The sequence below is a fragment of the Grus americana genome, chromosome Z (genome assembly GCF_028858705.1).
Source record: "Grus americana isolate bGruAme1 chromosome Z, bGruAme1.mat, whole genome shotgun sequence".
Classification (NCBI taxonomy): domain Eukaryota; kingdom Metazoa; phylum Chordata; class Aves; order Gruiformes; family Gruidae; genus Grus; species Grus americana.
The window spans coordinates 77,070,422-77,091,200 of NC_072891.1; the positions used below are offsets into that span (position 1 = coordinate 77,070,422).

The following is a 20,779-nucleotide window of genomic DNA, read 5'->3' on the forward strand; positions in this document are numbered from 1 at the left end:
CCCGTACTTTTTTCTTTGGGGAGTCTTTTTTTAGGGCATGTTCTGGACATCTGTGCCTTGCAGTGTATTTCCTTAAGGACAAGAACTTAGTGTCTTTCAGTACCTTGTGAATGTGTTGAAGGTGTGACTTCTCCTAGCAGGACTGTTACTACTTCAGTATGTGAAACTATGCAAAACTTCTAATGTGTCAGGTTAGATTTTTGTCTCTGACTCTTAAACAGAACTGTTTGTAAACTTGCAAGGCCAGTTTCTTTCATTACTTCATATGAAGTAAACTTTCAAGTTAATCTGACCAATGTGGTTTGAGTTACCTCCCCTGAAGGGGAATGTGCCATGTTGATTTGCTGTTAATCATCTCACATTTTGTGTGTTGATCCTTTTCTGAAATGCTTTAAGCTTGTTGCTTTACATGTTTATCACACTTCCTCTACCAGCCACTTACTAAATCATAATCTTGATCCTCAACTGTAAACTAGTTTCCATGCAGTTGTTGGTACAGAAGGCAGTATAGCTGCTGCTAAAACTAAGTAGCCTGAGAATGCTAGTGCCTATTGAAAAGAAATACGCTAGAGACTTTTTAAAGCATGTGTTGTAGTTCAATCATTAATGGAATCTAATTACTCTAATAGGAAAAGTGATCTGAAAAGTCCACTGCACTCACAACCAGAATGTTGATTTCTGTGAACTAGCTCATTCTTACTAGCATCTCCTAGGTGATGCTGACATCTCTTTTGGGCACTTGTAGTTACCTAAGGCAAAAAGTGTTCACTATCTTCACCAGGAATATACTTGATCCACTTGTCCAAAAAGATCAACATTCCTCTGGCCTACTTAGGTGGCACTCTATACTGGTGAGAATATTTTCTTTTGAGATAAGGAAGCCTTTACAGGCCAAAGATAATTTTTTTTTTTTCAAAGTGTGTACTCCAAAGTTTCACTTCCAGGCTGCACAGGAGAAAATGTGGTTTCTCTAAAATAGTGGCTACCTCTTACTGCACACTTAACATAGGCCTGTCATTCTTTGTTGCTCTAAATGTCTTAATCTTGCAAGCAATGCTATATATTAACTACTAGAAAATGCAAAGAAGTATTGTAGGAAACTTTTCTACTTGGAGCACCTTAGCCTTTGGCTGTTGCATGATCAGAAGGAATAAAAAGCACGAAATGAGATGCAACTTCCCACAGGCAAATGGCTAAAACTGCCTAAAGTTGTTTCTCCCTTAAATTAAGACCCAATTATTCTGTCAAGATAAAATATCTGCACACAGTTACACCCTAATAATGTTCCTCTGGTTGGAAACTTGTGTTCATACAAGGGTTCCCTTCCTTCTTAAAACAGAACTCTGGAACATGGGTAAGGTATTTATGTATTTAGATCAGATGTATTACCCTAGAGTGCCTTTTTTTAAATTTAAAACCTCTTATCCTGTACTTCTGACTTTGCATATCTACCTCCCTGTCTGTTAATACTTGTTAATATTTGGGATCTCACTGTAGCACGTAGATTTGCTCTATCTGCTCTATCATAACACTAGTATTGTGAAATAGTGCATAATTTATTCCTATCAGTCACCATAAAGGCTCCCCTCTTTGGGTTCATTATTTTTGTAAACTTCTGACTAACCTCTAGGGCCAGCACCACTAATGCTATCTACCATTGTTTAAAAAAAAGACTGGAAGACTAACAGTATTAATGATCTGGCTCATTCTTGCCATACAAACAAGGTCTCTTTGATGCCAAGCTAACTGCCCAATCAGCCATCGTAGCTGAAAGCTGTAATTTAACATGGCAAAGCTACACAGGAATAATCCCTAGACAATGATGAGGATGAGTGGTGATGCTTGCACCTCCAAGTTGTAGGTCAAAGTTCTATAGCAGACCTTGTTCCTCCTTGCCGTCAGTGTATGGCTATACCTTCCCACCATGTCCCTTGCAGACTTCCATGAGAGGGGTTTGAGACTTGTAAAGGGCTGAAAGGGTCTCTGTGGTGGCCTGGATGAGGAAGCGAGGGTGGCTGTTTTTCTTCTTTCTCTACTGAAGAATGCTACTGGAACCTCAAAGGTTTGGATAAACATAGGTCCTAGAATGAGTTATGCTAAAGACTTCTTGCTGTGAAAAGCAGCATCAGTAGGTGGAAGAGGGGAATGTCACTGCTAGCGCTGTAATATGTGCTTGTGGCTGTGACTGGACACCACTGTAGGGAAGAGTGTAACCTGACTGCAGTATTGGTTTTGTGTTATGTGGGTGTTTTGTTTTTTTTTTTTTTTTTCTTTAGAAAGGTCCTTCATCATAACAGCAAAAAAGAGAAATCTTGCAGTATGCCCCAGACTTATCATCTGTTGATACCTTTCTCAGCAGGTAGTGGTGGCTGAGGAAGGGTCCAAAACAATGGCTTGCAGGGAAGCTGAGAAGAAAGCTTAGAGGTTACTTGGTCCTGCTTGTGCCCCTGCTTTTACAGCTTCCTGGTAAGAGCCAGGTAGTATGTCTTCTGGATGAACACATCTAAAGAACATAATGGGAATCACCAAAATAAAGGGGGTGGTGATTCAGACCTTGCTCTCTTGACTCTTTCATACCTTGTTTTCTTCCTGCTAACAGCCATTTTCTTATACGGGCAGGCTTGTGAAACCGAAAAGGTGGGTGAAACTTGTGCTGGAACTTAATTGTTCTTGGCTGTGATGATTGAAGTGTCTTGGGTGTTCCTGATGATATGCCTTTGTGCTCTTCAGATAAGCTGACGGGTGCTCTAGAGAGATTTTATCAAGCAGATCTTTCTGAGGAGGAAAATAAAGCTTACCCTTATATTATGTAGTCATTTCTCCCAAGTAAATGTACTTCTAACTTTACTTTTGTTGTGCTTTCTAGGATGGCAAGGCTGTGCCTTTTCCCATGGAGGTCTGAACAGCTGTGTGCCATTCCTCAGAGTCATGCAGTTACTCTGCAGGCTTGAAGGGGAGAGGCCTTCAAACCACTCAATACTGAAGTGGAGGTCTTGTTTTCTTTTCCTGTCCTTTTCCTCCTGCTTCCAGTGCATGCATTGGGTAGATTACCTGAGCACACAAAACAGCTTGATCCCTAGAGAGGAGCAGGTGTAAGTGCTATGATCTCTTTTTCAAACTGTCCAAACTATTTGAGGCAGATGAAACTATGATCTGCTAAGAATACCCTCCTCTGCCGTTCTCCTCTATCTAGTTGAAGATTTTGCCCCAAACTTAAATAGTGATATGGAGGGGAATCCACAATCAGGTGTAGCGAGTAAGAGACTGGAACTAGGGTGCAAAAAGACTTTCACGTAGTCATCACAGATTAGCTTTAGGTTTGACTGTGAACTCCTTTCAAGAAAGACAAGAATCTTACACAAGATCAAGACTTGGTGATTGCCTTAATATTACCTCAAGTCAAAGCTATTCCAACAAGAGAGGTAAAAGTGTCTGTAACTCTGCTTGCTTTCCAGCAAGTAAGACTGAGCCCAGAATACTGCATTACTGACTTAGTGGAACTGTGCTGGAGTCTTCAATAAATCCCTAGAAATGTCTTGCCCATTATTTTTGGGAGGTTGAGATCTGCCACCTAAGTTTCTCAGCCTCCTTTGGGACAGACACGTGTCCTTGCAAGATGAGATTTATGGATCCTACTAAGAAAGCAGGAGGAATTCAACTGTTTCAAAACTACAGACATTTCACTTGCCATCCCTGGATGGTGGCAAGACCCTCTTCTTTTTCGTATGCAGTCTGGAAAAAAATAACTCATGCTAAGCTAATGAACAGTTTCATCTCAGATCCAAATTTTTTCAGCATTAGTGAGATGTCATTAAAACCTTGGAGGGCCCTTATGTTCTGTCCAAATAGTTTTTGAAAAGCTTATTTGCTGTCTAGATTTGACAGCCCATACAGCAAACATTGAAATGCTGATGACTGTGATGTTTTACATCTGCCTCCCTCTGAGAAACAAAGCCTGATATATGGAAAACTGCAAATCTGCTTGTGATGTAAAGGCAGGAGGAGCAGTTTGCTAGAGATGAACGATAACTAATGTAAAGTTTGTGCACTGGGACTTATCCTGCTTTCCTACTGCTAGACTAAATAATACCTATATGGTTTTCCTTAACTGTTAGCAGAATACTGGTTAATAAGGTTCTCAGTGCTAACAGATAAGAGACTTCACCTTCATCCTCGCGCTACAGGATAAGACAGTGTAATGTGTATACATCCTGATTACTCTCATTCACTCACTGTGTGATCTCTTAAGAGGCCTTTGCCCAGTGACACCCAGTTCACAAAACCTCTCCCTACAACTAAATCATTACTTTTTTCCCTCTCTTCCAGTTTCAGGTCATCTCCTGCAAGGCTGAGGTACAGCTGCCCTATTAACAGAACAAAGCAGTCAGCACCACTGGCTGATGAGGGCTGTCTACATGCGCATGAATTATCTTATTCTAGCATAAGGACGTTCAGTCTCTTACTCAAAACAGGTGAAAATGGTTCATATGAAGTGTCAGACATTTCATTGATAGTGTAGCACTCTAACATGTTAAATAAGCTGATGTTACTCTGAGGTGTAGCTGAGTGAAGCACAAATCCACAGTGGACATCTAGGTCTTCGTAGGACCTCATCTACAAACACAGCTGTTCCATTAGTGAATATTCTTTATGTTAGTCCATGGACAAATGTGTGTATCTCTTACCGTAGTGAGGAGGTAAGCTTGATTTCTTCCGTTCTGTCTCTATGCCTTCCTTTTCTAGAAATGAAATTATTTCATACATAACATCACATTAGCATGCTGCTTATAGTATACTAGAGCTACTGTTCTGTTGATAGTGTGTTAAGGCTGCTGGCTTCCCCCTAGAAAGAGATTTCTGGTGCAGAACTTGTACAATATCCCCAGTGGGGGTTGGTGGGAGTAACGTGCAGTAACTGAAGAGTTGGAGCCATCCAGAGAGCAAGCAAAGAGGTGGATTGCATTTAAAGCCTGCTACTTGGCGCTCTCCAAATATGTGGCATTTGTTCTCGGTCTGGAAGTAAATACAAAATCTCTACTGGAATTTAGCAGGTGGTTGTAGTGGCTGGGAGTAGCAAAGCAACCTAGTGCTGGATTCAGTGCCAGGTCAAAGCTGACCAATTCTGGCCAGAATGCAGTGGGTTTGATGTCTAGCTGTAGTCACGTAGTGTGCTGGTGCTGCATATAGGGACCATCTACCTTCCAATCATTGCAATACCATGCTCTTCAGCAGAGACTCCTAGTTGGTGCACAGTTTCATTAGTGCTTTTAGGTAGCTGCAATCATGCTGTGCAAGCAGCCCCACACGGTCAGATTTCCAGGCTATGAACTGTTCAAAGACTGGATAAAACATTTGGCAGCAGCTTTTCTGCATATTTACCTTCTGTCTCAAACTTGTAATGGTAACTTTAACTCCTTGCCCTAAAGAATGAAAACTTTAAAGATTTAACTTAATGAACTGATATTTCTAATCTGGCATACACGAATTTAATGTAAACAAAATTGCTTCTTCCTCTCAGAAATCAACAAAAGCAGTCCTTTGGCAATGGCTTATGTTCTAATCTTTTAGCCTTGAAGGAGTGTAATAAGCCTGTCACTTCTGGAATACGGGGGCAGTGGTGAAACTTTTTTCAGCCATGGTTAGTGCACCGCAGAAAAAAAAAGTCATGAAATATTTTTGCTTTTAATTCTTGATGGCTAAAATAGTCTTGTCCTTGGAATGAAGATTTCATAGAATCTTCCCTGCAAACTTGTAACTGGTAAGAGATTAGCGTGGTGCACAGTAGTCTCCACAGACTTCTCCCATAAAGTTTATCTGAGCAGAACATGTAATGAAGAGACCTTAAGAACACATCAGCTCCAAGTAATCATTTTTCTTATTGCTGGCTTTTCCACTGCTTGAAAGGCCAGAGGATCTTTCTCTCGTGTAGGCTGCAAACACAATTTTGGGGATGGAGCCCCCATGCGAGGCTTGTCAGGCCTCACCCTTGCCAGTGATGGCTGTACTGCATTTGCTGCGAGCTCTGAAGTGAGAGGTTTCGGGACACACTAAGTGTATCCTGTTCTTCTTTTCCAGACCACGCGAGCAGAGTTTGATTTGCCAGAGTATTCTGTCCGCCGGCGGTACCAAGACTTCGACTGGTTGAGAAACAAGCTGGAAGAGTCTCAGCCAACACATCTCATTCCCGTAGGTAGTAAGCAAGAATCTGCTGTTAAGGACAGTTTTGTATCTGTCTTCCAAGGGCGATATTTTGGTGATGTGTCTCTTTAGATTTCAATACAGTACTTCATTCTCTTCTAGTGGAGTGGGAAGAGCTTCCTATTCTTGACTGATTATGAAATGTAGACTTTTCTTAGGTGGCACACCTGAGAGGTGAGCTTTGGCAGCCTCCTGGAGGGCAGGATGGGTGGCGACTATGTTTTTTGGGGCATAAATGGAATATATTTGATCTGTTTGCGCAATTATTACTGCTAGATTTCTGAGTATCTGAGGCTCGTGAAAAGCCACACAGGTACTTCAAGTCCTAGTCTCAGTCAATTTTTAAGATGGCCTTTTGAACTGGTTTTAAAGACAGTATTTTAAAACTATTTGGGCTAATGAGACTAGCTAAACTACTGCACCCCTTGTTGCTGAAGCTGGCAGTCTGACCACCTTGTGTGACATGAAGAGGCTGATACTGATCTTCAGCAGTCTGTTTTTTATGTTGTAGAAGATGTGAAATGTAGGAATCCCGTGAGATCACCACCATCAGCTCTTTTGAACAAACAAATTCAAAAAGGCCTGTAGGAGGTGAAATGTTGGGAAGTAGCAACACTGCTGGCATACTTTAGCTTGCCCAGCTGGCATAGGGAGAAGTTGCTCTGCTCTCCCTCCCTCAGCAAAGACTAGGCAATGTGAGAAATAGTCAGTTAGGCTGTTCCCGTGCAGAGAGCTATTTAAGTCCTTAATTTCACTGGGACTTGCCTCTAAGTGGAATAATAGCTCAGTCTATCAAAAATAAGAAATACTTCACAAAATCATGTGACAACACTAAATGGCAGCAAATATGTTTACTGAGGGGTAGGGAGCAGAGAATGAGTGAGCTTGCTGGGTTAAAGTGGAGACATGAAATTAACGTATTAGCTGCCCAGACACTCTTTTCTCCCTCGCTGTTCTGTGAACAGCAGGAACCATCGAGGTTAAGCTTTTACAGATTCTTGAGTGTACTAACAGGCTGCCAGTCCTGAAGGCTGCGGAGCAATAAATAATAGTCTAGTAGCAGAAGGTGAGTCACAGCTAGGGAATCAAGCTGCTTTTCTGTGACCTGAACTTTGTTGCACACAGAATGGCAAATTTGGCAGAAGTGGCTCTAATACCGGACATGAAACCAGCTGCAGAGCAAGGCAATCTCTTAAATGCCCCTCTCCTAGAAAATATGGAAGCATAAGAATGTGCTGCCCTCTTTTATCTGTGTATGTGCAAGGTAGCAGTTCAGGAATTTTCCTATTCATCTCCTCCACGCAGTGGTATGGCAGGGAGATTGCTGAATGCTTTATGTATTTATTGCGTAGAAGTAGATGAAGAATGGAAGCTATAGGCAGTTTCAGGTGCACTGTGACTCAAATGTATTCTGAAAGGATGTTTCAAGCCAATCTAAGAGTATCTGTATTTCTAACTGGAGATAACTGCAATCTCTTGGAGGCCTTCTGTCTAACAAAATACTGAAAGGGGGTTGTCTTCCTAATCTCAGTATAGTGCCTCTGCCTGAAATGTTCCTGTAACAAATGATCTGTCTTCTTGGTGCAGTGAGTCATGATAGCCTGCATTCAGGAGCCCAAACTAAACTGAGTATGTGTTCTTTTTCATCTCTTTGATTACTGTTTTTTACTTTTTTTAAAACATCTGAGACTTACTCTAATCTGTTCCTTCAAAAAACAGTAAAAATGCTCTCAGATCTGTGTCTATACTAGAAAGATAAGCCTAACATGGCCAAAGATCTTGTCTTTGGATGGTGATGTTTGGATACTTGAAGCCATTTCTGACTACAGTGACCTCTGCTTACATGTCACAGCAGGGAAAAGTAGACTGTTATGCTGGAAGACTATAAGGTAGATAAGTAACACACAGTTAAAGCAGGCTATCAAGTTGCTAGCTGTGTGTACTGACTTCTTGGGAGGGACCTCCACAGGCCTAGAATGTGAAGAGCAGTAACTACTGCTATAGATAAAACCAGGTTAAATGGCAGAAGCCTCTAATAGAGGTGTGCCCTTCAGTGGGTCTCAAGTGCTCAAACTTTAGTGATTATTCAGTGCCAGTTTGCATGTGTTTGGTTGAACAGGGATTCTTTAAACTAGTCTTCCAGCTTGTCTTTTTTCTCCTGCATGTGGTGCTGAGGTAGTGACTTTCTAAAGTGTAGAGTCCCAGTTAAAGTTTGCAAAGCAAGGGAAGAGACTTTTCTTCCTTCCTGAAGACTACTGCACTAAACATTATTCATCTGAAGAAGTCTAATTAGAGTGTACCTTACACTGGTTTAACTGGAATGACTGATCTGAATGCTAAGCATAATAAGGTAAGTCTTAAAATTATAAGAACTAAATATAGTGGTCAAAATGTAGCTGCGTTGCAGCTAAGTCATGCTCACTGGGTTTTGTTAGGAGGTGTAATCTTCGTGTACATCCCACATCAGCTAGTGTATGGTGGGAAAGGCATATGCATACACAATTTTTTTTTTCTCTTTAAATTACTTCTATCACAGATTTCAAGTGACAAAGATTCTTTGCAGAGGAGAATCCTGATTCCTGAATTGGGTGAAAATGGCTGTATTGCTAGCTCAAGAGTAAGCAGGTTATCTGCCTGGACAGACTGTTTCACAAGAATAAAATACAAAGCATAATTTTAAAACTGGTACTAATCTTAGAGTCCATGCTGTCTGGAGACAACAAAAGCAGATGTAGTAGTAGAGCTGAGACTAACCATGCTGAAGCTTAAAGAGTTTTATTCCATTTGAAGCAATACTTTCAAGTCTGGAGACTAAGTGTAACGGGAGGGACTGCAGAACTAGCGAGTCTGGAGGCAGATTTGGGCTTACATGTTAAGCTGAACTGCAGAAATGAACTGATAGAGTTGAAATAGGAGTGAGATGAAAGAATAGGTATATTGGCAGACCTCTGTCACTTACACAAACATGCTCAGGAGCTTTGATAGATGACCAAGTGTGCAAGAGCTTCAGGAAGGCTCCACCCTGGACTAACTTGACCGTTTGCTGTGTCAAGCGTACTCATCTGTCTTAGCTTTAGTGATAGCACCACACTGAGCAATAAGCCCTCCGCAGAAGGGCCCTGTCCAGGAGCTCTAAATTGTTCAGAATGGGGGATGAAAAAGTAAGTAGAATTGTTAAATTTTCTGTGTTTCCTTGGACTGAGCAGCCTTGCTTCAACATCAGGATGTGTGTATGCGCAAATTACTGTAGTGGATAGCGTGCAGCTCCACTGGCATCTCCTTTAGAGCTGGAGCTTGAACATGGATAGCAGTAGGGCAGAACACCCTAAGCTATGCTAGAAGTACTTAGTGTGAGTACTGTCGGGGCTTCACTGGTATGGCTCTCAGCTGAAGCCTCTCGGTAGAATTGCTAGCATTAGGCCAGACCAGCTAAAAGGTAATTCAGAGCAGGGCTCGCATCCCACCTGATGTATGGTTCCTGTTAGCAAACATAACATTTCAATTCCTGTTAATACTGGAGTTTGATGGCTTTGCGTGTTTCCAAATAGCAGAAGCAAGTTTTTGGTCTTTTGAATGTTGTGCATTTTGCTTGTCTCTAACAGCCTCTTCCTGAGAAATTTGTGGTGAAGGGTGTGGTCGATCGCTTTTCTGAAGAGTTTGTGGAGACAAGGAGGAAAGCATTAGACAAATTCTTAAAGAGAATAACTGATCACCCGGTGCTTTCTTTTAATGAGCACTTCAACGTGTTTCTTACAGCCAAGGTAAGCCAGTAACTTCCAAACACAGTCGTTGACAGGGACAACAGAACAAGCACCTTTTCCGGTCTTTTTCAAAATGAAGGTAGAAAGGCATTAATAAAACTACATGTGCAGGTCAGAACTTCCCCTAAAATACCAGAGTTGTTGGGCACCCTGAATGTTGTGTGTAACAGACCTCTGTGTGTGACAACTGCATGGGTTCCCTTTGCCTGAAGGGAAGGGTGCTCTGCAGACTTAAATATTCAGTTCTCCAAACCTGTTTGCTTTGTATCCCTGTGTCTAGAACATGCTCCTCTGATGCAAGAGAGGTGCAGAATTTAGAAAACTGTAGACTCTGTAAAATCCTCTTTTGGGGAGAAAGGAAGTGGGGGAGGAGGAGTGATCTTTCTTGCACAAAAGCTTGCAAATTTCTTGATTTTTTTTCCCTTTCTTGTCTGTGCCTTCTATACTGCTTGCACCTGTTGCCCTCAAAACTAAGTGTGAAGACCTCCTTCTTGTTTGTTCTCAGGCAACAACTTCATGTGTGACTCATCCAGCAATGGTGCAATTTTCTTTGGCTCTTTTGAACCGCATTTTAAATAAGAATAGGAGGACCTACAGCCATGCTTAGGTTTAACCTGATAAGTGAGAAGAGCTGTAAAAGCACATCTTTCCAATGTCACATTACGCTAGCTCACTCAAATGTGACACTTAATTTGAGCTCACTTCAGGCTTCTGCTCTGCTTGCTGGTAATGTGAGACTTGCTCTCCAGTTTCCTTTTATTTCCCCTCCATGGTGAATTTAACTGCTGAAACAAGCCAGAAATGCAGAATTTGTTTAGCATCTTGATTGTTAAATGTTAAATAGCTTTGTTCTGCTTTTCAGTTGTCAAGGTGTGATGCAACTTTTTTAGCTGCTTAGTTGTCTTCTACCCCTGTAATACAATGGTAAGGGCTTTATCCTCAGCCCTGGGCCGGGCTTGCCTTGAGAATACAGAGCATCCAGCAAGGCTGAGGGAAGAGGATATGTGCTCTTCTGGCTGTCTCTAGTGTTGGAACTTGCTGTATTGCAGCAGTGAGGTGTCAATTTAGTGTGCTAGAACTTCAGGATTTGGTTACTGCTGAAAGTCATGAGACTACCTCCTAGTTGAATAAAAGAGAAACCAAACTTTCTTCAAGTTCCTTTTTTGTAGCAGTAACACACCAGAATGCTTGAGGGAGTGAGTGAATAATTTTGAGTTAAAGGGTCTTTTTCAGATGCCTGCTTGCAGGTAGTGCTTAGGACAGGCAGAAGACAAGAGTCAAGGAACCACTGCATTTAAATGCAAACTTAATTCAAAATTATAGTAGCTGCAAAGATGTTTTACTTACGTATAAGTACTTGGAAAGAGTACCATAGTATGTGTTTTGAAGATGTCTGCTGTATTTTTTTAAAGCACACTTAAGCTTTTAGTCTAGTCTGTATTACCATGTCTTGATTCTTAATCTCTACGGGTCTGCTTGGTTTGAAAACGCCTCTCCTGAGGCTGCACAGGAAAACCTAGTCACAGGTCTTAGGCGTTTTGAGATGTTGAATAGTGACCTCTGCTGGAAGGAATAAAATGCAAAATGGGCAGCCTTTTGGCTAACTTAACCCACTTCTTTCTGATGTGCTGTCAAGGTGAAATCCCTTGAAGATTGTAGGTAAACAACCTTGTTAACATAGGTTGTCTGAATGTTGATTTATGCAAATGTGTAAAGCATTATTTGGCAAGGAAATAGCCATGCTGCCTGCACAGGAAGCTTAGGTGTGTGACCCAGCCTGAGCTGCAGTCTGTCTTGCAGAGAAGCTGTGCTTTTTTAATGCACTGTCTTCCTCTACCTCCTATCTGATCACACAACTGAGGTGAGGAGGCTGCTGACCAAATAGACATGCAATATGTGACACTGTAGTAGGTCATCAGAGCCAGCTGGTGTATTTGCATAAGACTGGTGTTGTGGGCTATGGGGTAAAAGTATGTGTGGATGAATGGCATGAATAGTATTGGTGGAAGCAGAGCTGTTAATATCACTACTTCCCTGGGGACAGTACAGGAGGATGGGAAAGACTGGCCATGTGCAAAGGTGGACCACTTACTCGTGTATCATGTATTTCATACCATTATTCTGGATAGCTTATCTCCATCTATAGTCTTGAAAGTGTGCTCACCTGTACAGCTTATACAAAGTGAAGCTTTGTTCAAGGCTACATGTCACATGTAATCTCTTGCCTTCACAAGATTTCATCTTGACAGGAAAGTATCCTTCACTGTATTAATCTTCCAACATGCAAGTGAAATATTTCTAAACTTCCTAGGATCTTAATACCTACAAAAAGCAAGGAATGGCATTGCTGTCAAAGATGGGGGAGTCTGTCAAATATGTCACAGGAGGCTACAAATTAAGAAGTCGGCCACTGGAGTTTGCAGCCATTGGGGAGTATCTGGACACATTCTCTCTAAAGCTTGGTACTATTGACAGAATAGCACAACGGATTATCAAGGAACAGTTGGGTAAGGACACAAGGTGCTGTGTTATAATACCTCACTCTGAGCACTCTGTATCTTGTTCTAGTTGATGGCATGACCAAGACAACTTGCATCAATGATTCTGGCTTGTAATGTGCCACACACAGAACTAAATCTAATTCCTCTTATTCCTCTTGCAGATTTAAAACAGGCCTAAAGCCTAACACAGTATCTTATTAGTTCAACTCTCCAAATATTTTTTTTTTAAAAGTCGCTTTTGTTGTTATACCAGCCAGCTTTCTTGCTAGAGTTATTTTTGGAAGGACTTTTGGGAGGGGGAAAAACCTGTAGATTCTATCTGGAGGAGTACAGATGGAATTCCTAGATGAAGATAACCTTTACAGACCTGTCTTAGCAGACCCAAGTTTTACATATGTTTAAAAAAAATGACTTTGGCTGCTGGAGATACAACTGTCTTTGTATTGGAAGCTTGTGGGAATGGTTAGTTAAGCAGGAGGGAACTTGAAACTGTCACCTGTGCAGCCACAGAGCTCTATCTATTAAGATGCTAATGCAACACAAGGCTTGACTCCTGAGGGAGTTAATATTTGTTAAGCTTGGTGCATAGTTTCTCCTGTTCAGTGTGAGTGTTTGCAAATCCTTGTGCCTCGCTCTTACTGTGTTTATCTACTTTTCCATCTGCCTCTTCCAGAATACTTGGTGGAACTACGAGAATATGGACCTGTTTATTCAACCTGGGGAGGGCTGGAGGTTGAGCTGGCAGAGCCGCTGGAAGGGGTTTCTGCCTGTATTGGGAACTGCTGCACAGCCCTTGAGGAACTCAGTGAAGACATGACAGAGGACTTCTTGCCTGTGCTTAGGGAATATATATTGTACTCGGATTCAATGAAGGTAAAGAGAGCCCTGTGGCAGAAGACACTGTCATTGCGTTTGCATGGAATGATATATCAGCAAGTTCATCCTTTCTAACAGCGAGAAGGGTTGGTGGTGGGAAAAGTGGGGAAGTAAATAATACACTAAGTAGGAGGATGTTTTCATAATCAAAACAAAACCGGGAATGTTTAGTAGCAGGATACTGCATGGGTAGCATTATCTGTCTGCTCTGCTATTCAGTCAAGCTAAGGTCAGTAATGTTGGGGTGCACACAAAGTGTTGAAGGGCTGTTCCTTCATCAGAGTGGCAGGTGGTACTCTATAGGAGACATCCTGTGGCTGCCTAGAATCTTCTCTTTGCATTGTTAGAAAGGCAGTCGTGGCTCAGCTCTTCAGTACTGGGTCAGTGTCTGGCCCTGCGGAAAAGGTAGTGTTAGCAGCTTCTGTCACTTGTATGTAGCTGAGTTGGGTGGCTCCTTGTAGAGCCATGTGTTCAAATGACAGACTCTGCTTCCTCTCTCACTCCCATAGCCTAGGCAGGATGTCTGTTGTAAAGTTCTGTTAAGTTCTGCGTACCAAGTAACTGCTTAAAGATGTTCTTCTATGACTCTTAATATCTCTAAAGTCTTGCTAACTTACTGCTTATGCAGAAGTAATAAAAGCTACTTCAATGCAGTTTTTATTTTCTTGAAGTTAAGGAGCATTGGTAGTCAATCCCATTACACAGGGAAAGATTTTCTGAGTTAACTGCACTGAAAACTGAAACTGAGGACTCTGGTTTGGCTGTTTAGAGCTTTTTCACCACATGCATATGGTATGGATGTATTAGCAGTAGGGTGCTAACAGACAAATTCCTTCTGAGGACTTTCCTCTTGGAACACCCATTACAAGGCTATGGTATGCACTCCTTTAGAGATGTAATAGCCTGTTGTAAACTTACAGTCTGAACATGATAATCCTTCTCCATCTTACTCTTAGTCATTCTATACTTCTCAAACTGAGAACTGAAACTCTTACTTGCAGACTTCTTTTCCCAGCTTCATATGGCTAGTTGTATGGCTCCTGTCTTGCCTGGCTGAAGTATTCTAGCAGAAGGCTTTGCACTAATTCCCTGAGTATAGTCTTTGCTTTTGTAGTCATGGTATCGACCTTAGTATAAAAAGGGTGCATTTTCTTTACAGGACTATTAACACCCAAGTATTGTTGGAATGCTCTGAGCTGTGGTTGGAAGTCTTGACCCAGGATGTTCAGACTTAGTCTTATGCTGTAGGAAGGGGGGTCTGTGTACTCACAAAATGAACAGAGCATGAGGCTACTGGTTAAAGCTTTTAGCCCAGAACATCTGGCTTTTGATGTTGCTAATGCCACAGCCTACTGGAGATGGCATCTGAAGGAGCAAGCTGAACTCTGAGAGGTGCTTTTCACAAATGTAGCAGAGGAAATAAAATTTCTAAGCTAAAAAGCAAGGGTGTCTTCAGCTGTAGAGGTACTTCAGGCAGTTAAACACCACTTACCACAGGGAGAGTGGTGTTAAAGCCTTACAGCTAGACTACCTGTTGGCTAGGATACTCTACTTAGTGTCTTTGTCATCATCTGACAAGAGCCCTTTTAGAAAGGAGCCCCATGTCAGCAAATGTGCAGCACCACATTTTTTGCAGTATGCTGGTGTTGCACAGAGAGGCAAGTGCAGAGGACAAACTCAGCTCCACTTAATTAAGTGCTGATATTAAAATGTAATATGAACTCTGTATGCTTAACACTGCCAGAAGGGCTCATCAGATGATGCAATCCCCAGATGTGTGCTTGGATGCTACTCTTAATGCATGTTTAAAGCAAGCACTACATGAATAGCTAACTGTCTCTCTAAAGGCGTGCAGTAAATAAGGATGCTCTTGTCTTCTAGTAGGAAGCTATGTGGTGTACAAATGGTATAGGATTGTGATTTTTGAAAGGAGGCTGATGCCAAGACCTGAAGCTCCTTCAGAGATGCGCCAAGGTGAAATGTTTCAACTGAATACAAAATGGAGAAGGACCTGCCTCACTGAATGCAAGCCAAGTCTTGCTTGTACAGGGACCAGTGGTTTAGTTCTGTCCCCAAATAACTGAAATGTGTGAGGTTTTTTCGTTGGGTGTTGGTTTCTTCCAACTTTTAAAATTTTTTAAAATATTTATATTTTTTCTAAGTGAGGCTTTAACTAGCAGAAGTATTACATGGCTGTGGTAAGTCTTGGGGATACTTGGTGCAGAGCTTTTCAGAGGAGCTACAGAAGCATTAATGCATTGATCTACAACTGAGACAAGATTGCCTGGAGGTGCCAGAGGAAACACTTCCTTTTACATACAGGACGAGTGAAAGGGAAGGCAATATTTTTCTCATCATTTACAGGTCAGCCATTAATGGATACTTAAAGCTGTGTTCAGAAGCATATCGTTAATGGTCCATAGTGGATGGACTTGAGCACTTAAGGAGAAATAAGACACCTGCCCTTTGAGTCTAGTCTGCCGATACCAGTTAATCATCGACTACTCTTGGTAGAGATCCATCTTACTGCACTAACTCCAGGCTCCTAAAAGCTGAATGCAATTGCTGGAAGCAGTTGTTTTTCTGAGAAGAAATTTCAGTTGATTCAGGTTCAAGAGGCAGTACAAAGTAGAAATACCTATTAAATCTCTCAGGCTTTTATTGCATTGGCGACCTCAGTCACTTAAAGGCTCTTCCACATAGTTGCTTAGATTCCAAAAGGAACGGGAATGTTGTAGATTTTCAAGCAAATACAACCAATGGAATGTTTGCTTGCATCCCTTTGGGGACAAAAGAGAGGGTTAAGATATTGAAGGTAGATTTCTCAGTTTTGCCCCCTTTTTTTGCCTAAACCAATAGCAACTTTGTGGATGGGGTGCCATTCTCAATTATCGTGGACTGAAGTTTGTAAGAATATTGATTGCAACATCTCCTATCTCTAGAGCAACTGTATTGGTGACCTTCCCTTGGCTTAAGAGGGAAGAGGGGGAAGGTGATTAGTAGATACAGGGTTTGTACATCTTTAGGAAACAGATTTTGGCTAGACCGCCTCTTTAGAGCTCCGAAAACTACTCTTTTACACAGATATTTCTGTAGGCAGCAGTGCACATGACTAGTCCTGCTTTACTAGCCTTGTCTGAAACTGTGAAGATGACTACCTCCTTTTGTCCAAATGGGGTAATTCCTTCTGGGTGGCAGAAGGGAAGACTCCAGGGGGACCTAATTGTGGCCTTCCAGTACCTAAAGGGGCCTACAGGAAAGCTGGAGAGGGACTGTTTATCAGGGGGTGTAGTGACAGGGCAAGGGGTAATGGGTTTAGGGTAAAAGAGGGTAGATTTAGATTAGATGTTAGAAAGAAATTCTTTACTGTTAGAGTGGTGAGGCACTGGAACAGGTTGCCCAGAGAGGTTGTGGATGCCCCATCCCTGGAAGTGTTTAAGACCAGGTTGGCTGAGGCTTTGGGCAACGTGGTCTAGTAGAGGGTGTTCCTGCCCATGGCAGGGGGGTTGGAACTAGATTATCTTTAAGATCCTTTGACAACCCAAACTATGATTCTGTGAAAGCATGAACTGGCCAAGTTGGCTGCAAGAGTTGTTTTCAAATTTACAGGTGCCTCAGCAGTGAGTTGGCTGACTTCTCTCTGAGCATTTTTAATAATAACTTTGTATCAAATTAATTATTAAAAATTACTCGTCGCTTCCTTGTGAACACTGAAGTTGTCCACTATTGCAGTGCAGATGCAGGACTGCTTACTTTTTAGTAGTATATTCGTAAAAAGACTAATTTCTGTGGCTGTTTTTAAATTGTAAGACTGTAGTATAACCTTAGTGGAGATCTTGGCTTGTGGTTGTAGTACACAATAAGGATAGCATCTTTTGCTCTCTATTCTGTCAATAAAATGTTAATTGCTTCTGAAACTCAGGTACTTCAGCTTTTTCACATAAATAGTGCTGCTCTTAATTTTTTTTTTAATTAAACCAACAACCAACCCCCCCAAATGATTGAAAAGCAAAGCTTGCTTTTGTTCTAACAGGATAACGTAACAGCTTGCTATAAAGACTTTGAGAAGTCTTTGCAAGTGAAAAGGGAGATGTAATACCTTTTGTGGTAGCCTTCCTGTCTCTTAGCCCATGCTATTGTTTGTCTGCTGCTTGAGGATATCAAAAGCTTTGCACTAGTCCTTGACAGCTCTGCTTTTGTTTATATTGTTTTCATGCTAGTAATAGGTCAACTGATTAATTGAATTCACTTAGCGTTATATTCATGACAGCTTCTATCTTGCATGCCTCCAGCTTGTCCAAAAGTTGAATTTTATCTGACCTTGCCAGCTGCTGGAGAGGAAGTGCTCTTTGTTTTTAAAAGCTATTCCCTAAATACTGCACAACAGGACAAAGTAAGTCTGAAAGTCTGACTTCAGACTGAATTAGTACTTAAGCTGTATCACTTTGCAGTTTCTTGCAGGCTGGGGAGTCAAGGAACAAGAGGATCCCTCTCACAGCTCTCTTTTCTCTTGCCCATAGAACGTGTTGAAGAAGAGAGACCAAGTCCAAGCGGAGTATGAAGCAAAACTGGAAGCAGTAGCCTTGAAAAAAGAAGACCGTCCAAAGGTTAGCACTTCAGACTACTCTACAAAAACATCTTGCACTTACACTACTTCCTGAAAAGAATGGAGAAACAAAACTTGATTTTGTCTAGGTCTGGTGGCTTCTTTGCAGTATAAGCTATTTCTGGCAGAACAGAAGTTTGTTATTGGCAAACTGGTGTGAAATAAAGACTTAGGTATGAACATACATAACCTGTCTAGCAACTTTTGTGCTACTGATCTCCCACCATTCAGAGCACGATGACTCTGACCTGTGTAACACTTGAACAACAAGAAGCAATCAGTTGGAGTGTTCAGTGACACAGACTGAAGCAGTGGTAGAACAGTCCCTGGTGATTTAGCAGTATGTCAGCTTGCTGAGTTAAGGTCCTAGCCCTGACACTGCTGAACTGTATTGTAGGACACCTCTTTTGACTGTGGAAAACTCCATATTTTGCCCCTTGCTAGGGAGGTCTTCCCGTGTGATGCGGAACAGACACAGCAGGTGTCACTGGGTGACAGGTTTTGGCTGGGCTTCATGCAGAAGCAAAGCTGTAAACTGGCGTGCTTATGCTGCCACCTGCTTTCTGCATGAAGGAATGTGCAAGAGCCCTATCTTAAATTACTGCAACTTTAACCAACAGTGACAACAGGTTTTGTTCCCTTCTGCTTGGTGGGGTTTTTTGTTCCCCTTCATCTATATGTTAATAACTAATGGATGACTTTCCAGTATTAGGACTGCTGTGCAATAATCTTACAGGAGGTTCACATAATGTCTTTAATCTGAGAAGCTGAGTTCAGGACAGATCATAGAAACACAAACTGGTGTTTTTCTGGTCTTGTCTGTCACAGACTCCACAAAGAGTGGTGTCTTAAGTATCTTGTGGTGATCTTGCATTTGGTCTTTTGCCTGCCCCACTGCTGGCTGGTGTGGTATGTACTCTTACTTCTTCAGTGTAGCTCTGTATGAGCAGGTATTCTAGCAAATTGTATGTAGGATGGAGGGAATGAAATCTAGCATATCTAGCAAGTCAACTGAGGTTTTTAGGCATTTGATTTTATCAAGATCTTGATATAGTGGAACTGATGAACTTTGCTAATCTCTCACCTACTAAAATGCTTTTGCATCTCACCTCTCAGTGGGATTATTGTGTAAAGCACAGCACTTAAATAGCTAAGAATTTTTTGAATACTTATGTATCCTCTCCAGAGTATAAGCATATCTTTTGGCAACTCCTTTTACTTTTTGTCCTAATGTAAGTCTATCATTACTTGTTAATATCTTCCACTGGAGGGCATTCTGGGACTGGCTGTACATATAATCGGATTGACTTCACAAAGCTTCGTCAGTGTCATTAGGTCATTCTCACATTGAAATGATCATTTTAGGACTTGGTGGCCTATAAAAACAAAAGGCTTGTAGGGCTAATGTGAATGTCTGTCAGCAAGTACTGCTCAAAATGCTGATGTTTACACCAAAAGCATAGTGTGTGTGAGGTTTTTTAACACTAGCATAACAGTATTAGTGCAGAGTCAGCAGCCTTTCTGTTTCTAACAAGTACAGTGGTGAAGTGATTCTTACCCATTTCTGACCCACGCTGGAGCTGGTTTTGCAGTAACCTAACCAAGCTGGTTTTGCAGTAACCCAACCAGTGTGGTGAAGCGCAGGCACTGTTTCCTTTTGGTGAGATGAAATCCACCATTTATTCTGTCTGCCTGAAGGCTTTGCGGTGCGGTGATCTATGGGAACAGTAAATATGGCAGTGCTGAACTTGAAAGTGACCATGTGTATTTACAGGGAAAAAAAAATAAACCACTTGTAACAGTATGAGTTTCCAGAGAACTAGGAGGGTAGAGGTATCATATAAAGAGATTAGTTGCCTAATAAATGCTGGGTTTGTTGTGCTTCAGGACCATTTGTTACTTGGTAATGATGCTGTAGATGAGTTTTAAAAGGTGGACATGCTTATGCTGCAAGCAATGCCATCTGCACTTGATCATGTTAAATTCTAGATGTGAGGCATACTTAGACTCTGGTCTCTTCAATAATTATGTGAAGAGGAACAGATGTAGGTGCAGAACTTCATATCATATAATGAGGTGACCTGACTCCTGAATTTTATGCTCTGTTCTTGCCTGCATATACATCTCTTCCCAGTTTAAATTGACTTGCTGAAATAGTGATGGGCTCTTCTAGAGTGTATTGCAGTTTGAGCCAGTTGTCACTTGGTTTTGGGGTTGAGTTTTCTGAGCTATTCAGCCATCAGTAAGAAAGTAGTAACTTCCCCCAAAGTCCAATCTTTTACTTAGTTCCTAGTTGCTAGCTACTATATAGTATCTACACTGGTAAAAACATGTAAAATCATTGGCACTGATGTTTCAACTTCTGTCCAAATTTGATGTTAGAACTATAACCTCTCTTTTCATTAACCTTGCGCTAGCTGTAAAGTGCTTAAAAGCTGTTCATTAACTTAAAATTCTGTTTCAGCTACTAAGTTGCAACTTCTGTTCTGGGAAGCTGTAGTTTTGGAAGGAAAGGTGTTTACACTCCTGAACAGGACTGGTGCACGTGCAGACACTACTTTCATGATGCCTCTGGAGACTTAGGTGGAGTTCATTGCTGTTGTTCCTTAATTAGAGCATATGTGAGCCATTTGCTGATCACTGGGATGTCCCTGTAGCTCTTAACTCAGTCTGGCCTGCAGGAGAACTGGCTTCTTTGTAGCTTCAGGTCATGGCAGAAGAAGCAGGAAGCTGGTGAGAGTGCTTAGAAACTAACTTTAATTGGATTGGGAAATCTTAGGTGGTCTTGCTTCCAGACGTCATGACTCCCTTGATAGCCTAGCCTTTCCCATTAAGAT

At 41.6% G+C, this 20,779-nt stretch overlaps 1 protein-coding gene across 1 annotated transcript in view; it reads left to right on the top strand.

The window, feature by feature from the left end:
• Positions 1-20,779, top strand: part of SNX30 (sorting nexin family member 30) — a 49,177-nt gene that overhangs the window by 19,969 nt on the left and 8,429 nt on the right. The window contains exons 3-7 of the mRNA XM_054810150.1: positions 6,076-6,186; positions 9,801-9,959; positions 12,271-12,466; positions 13,134-13,333; positions 17,857-17,943. Coding sequence (XP_054666125.1) covers positions 6,076-6,186; positions 9,801-9,959; positions 12,271-12,466; positions 13,134-13,333; positions 17,857-17,943 — 753 coding nt within the window. The remainder of the gene's footprint in view (positions 1-6,075; positions 6,187-9,800; positions 9,960-12,270; positions 12,467-13,133; positions 13,334-17,856; positions 17,944-20,779) is intronic.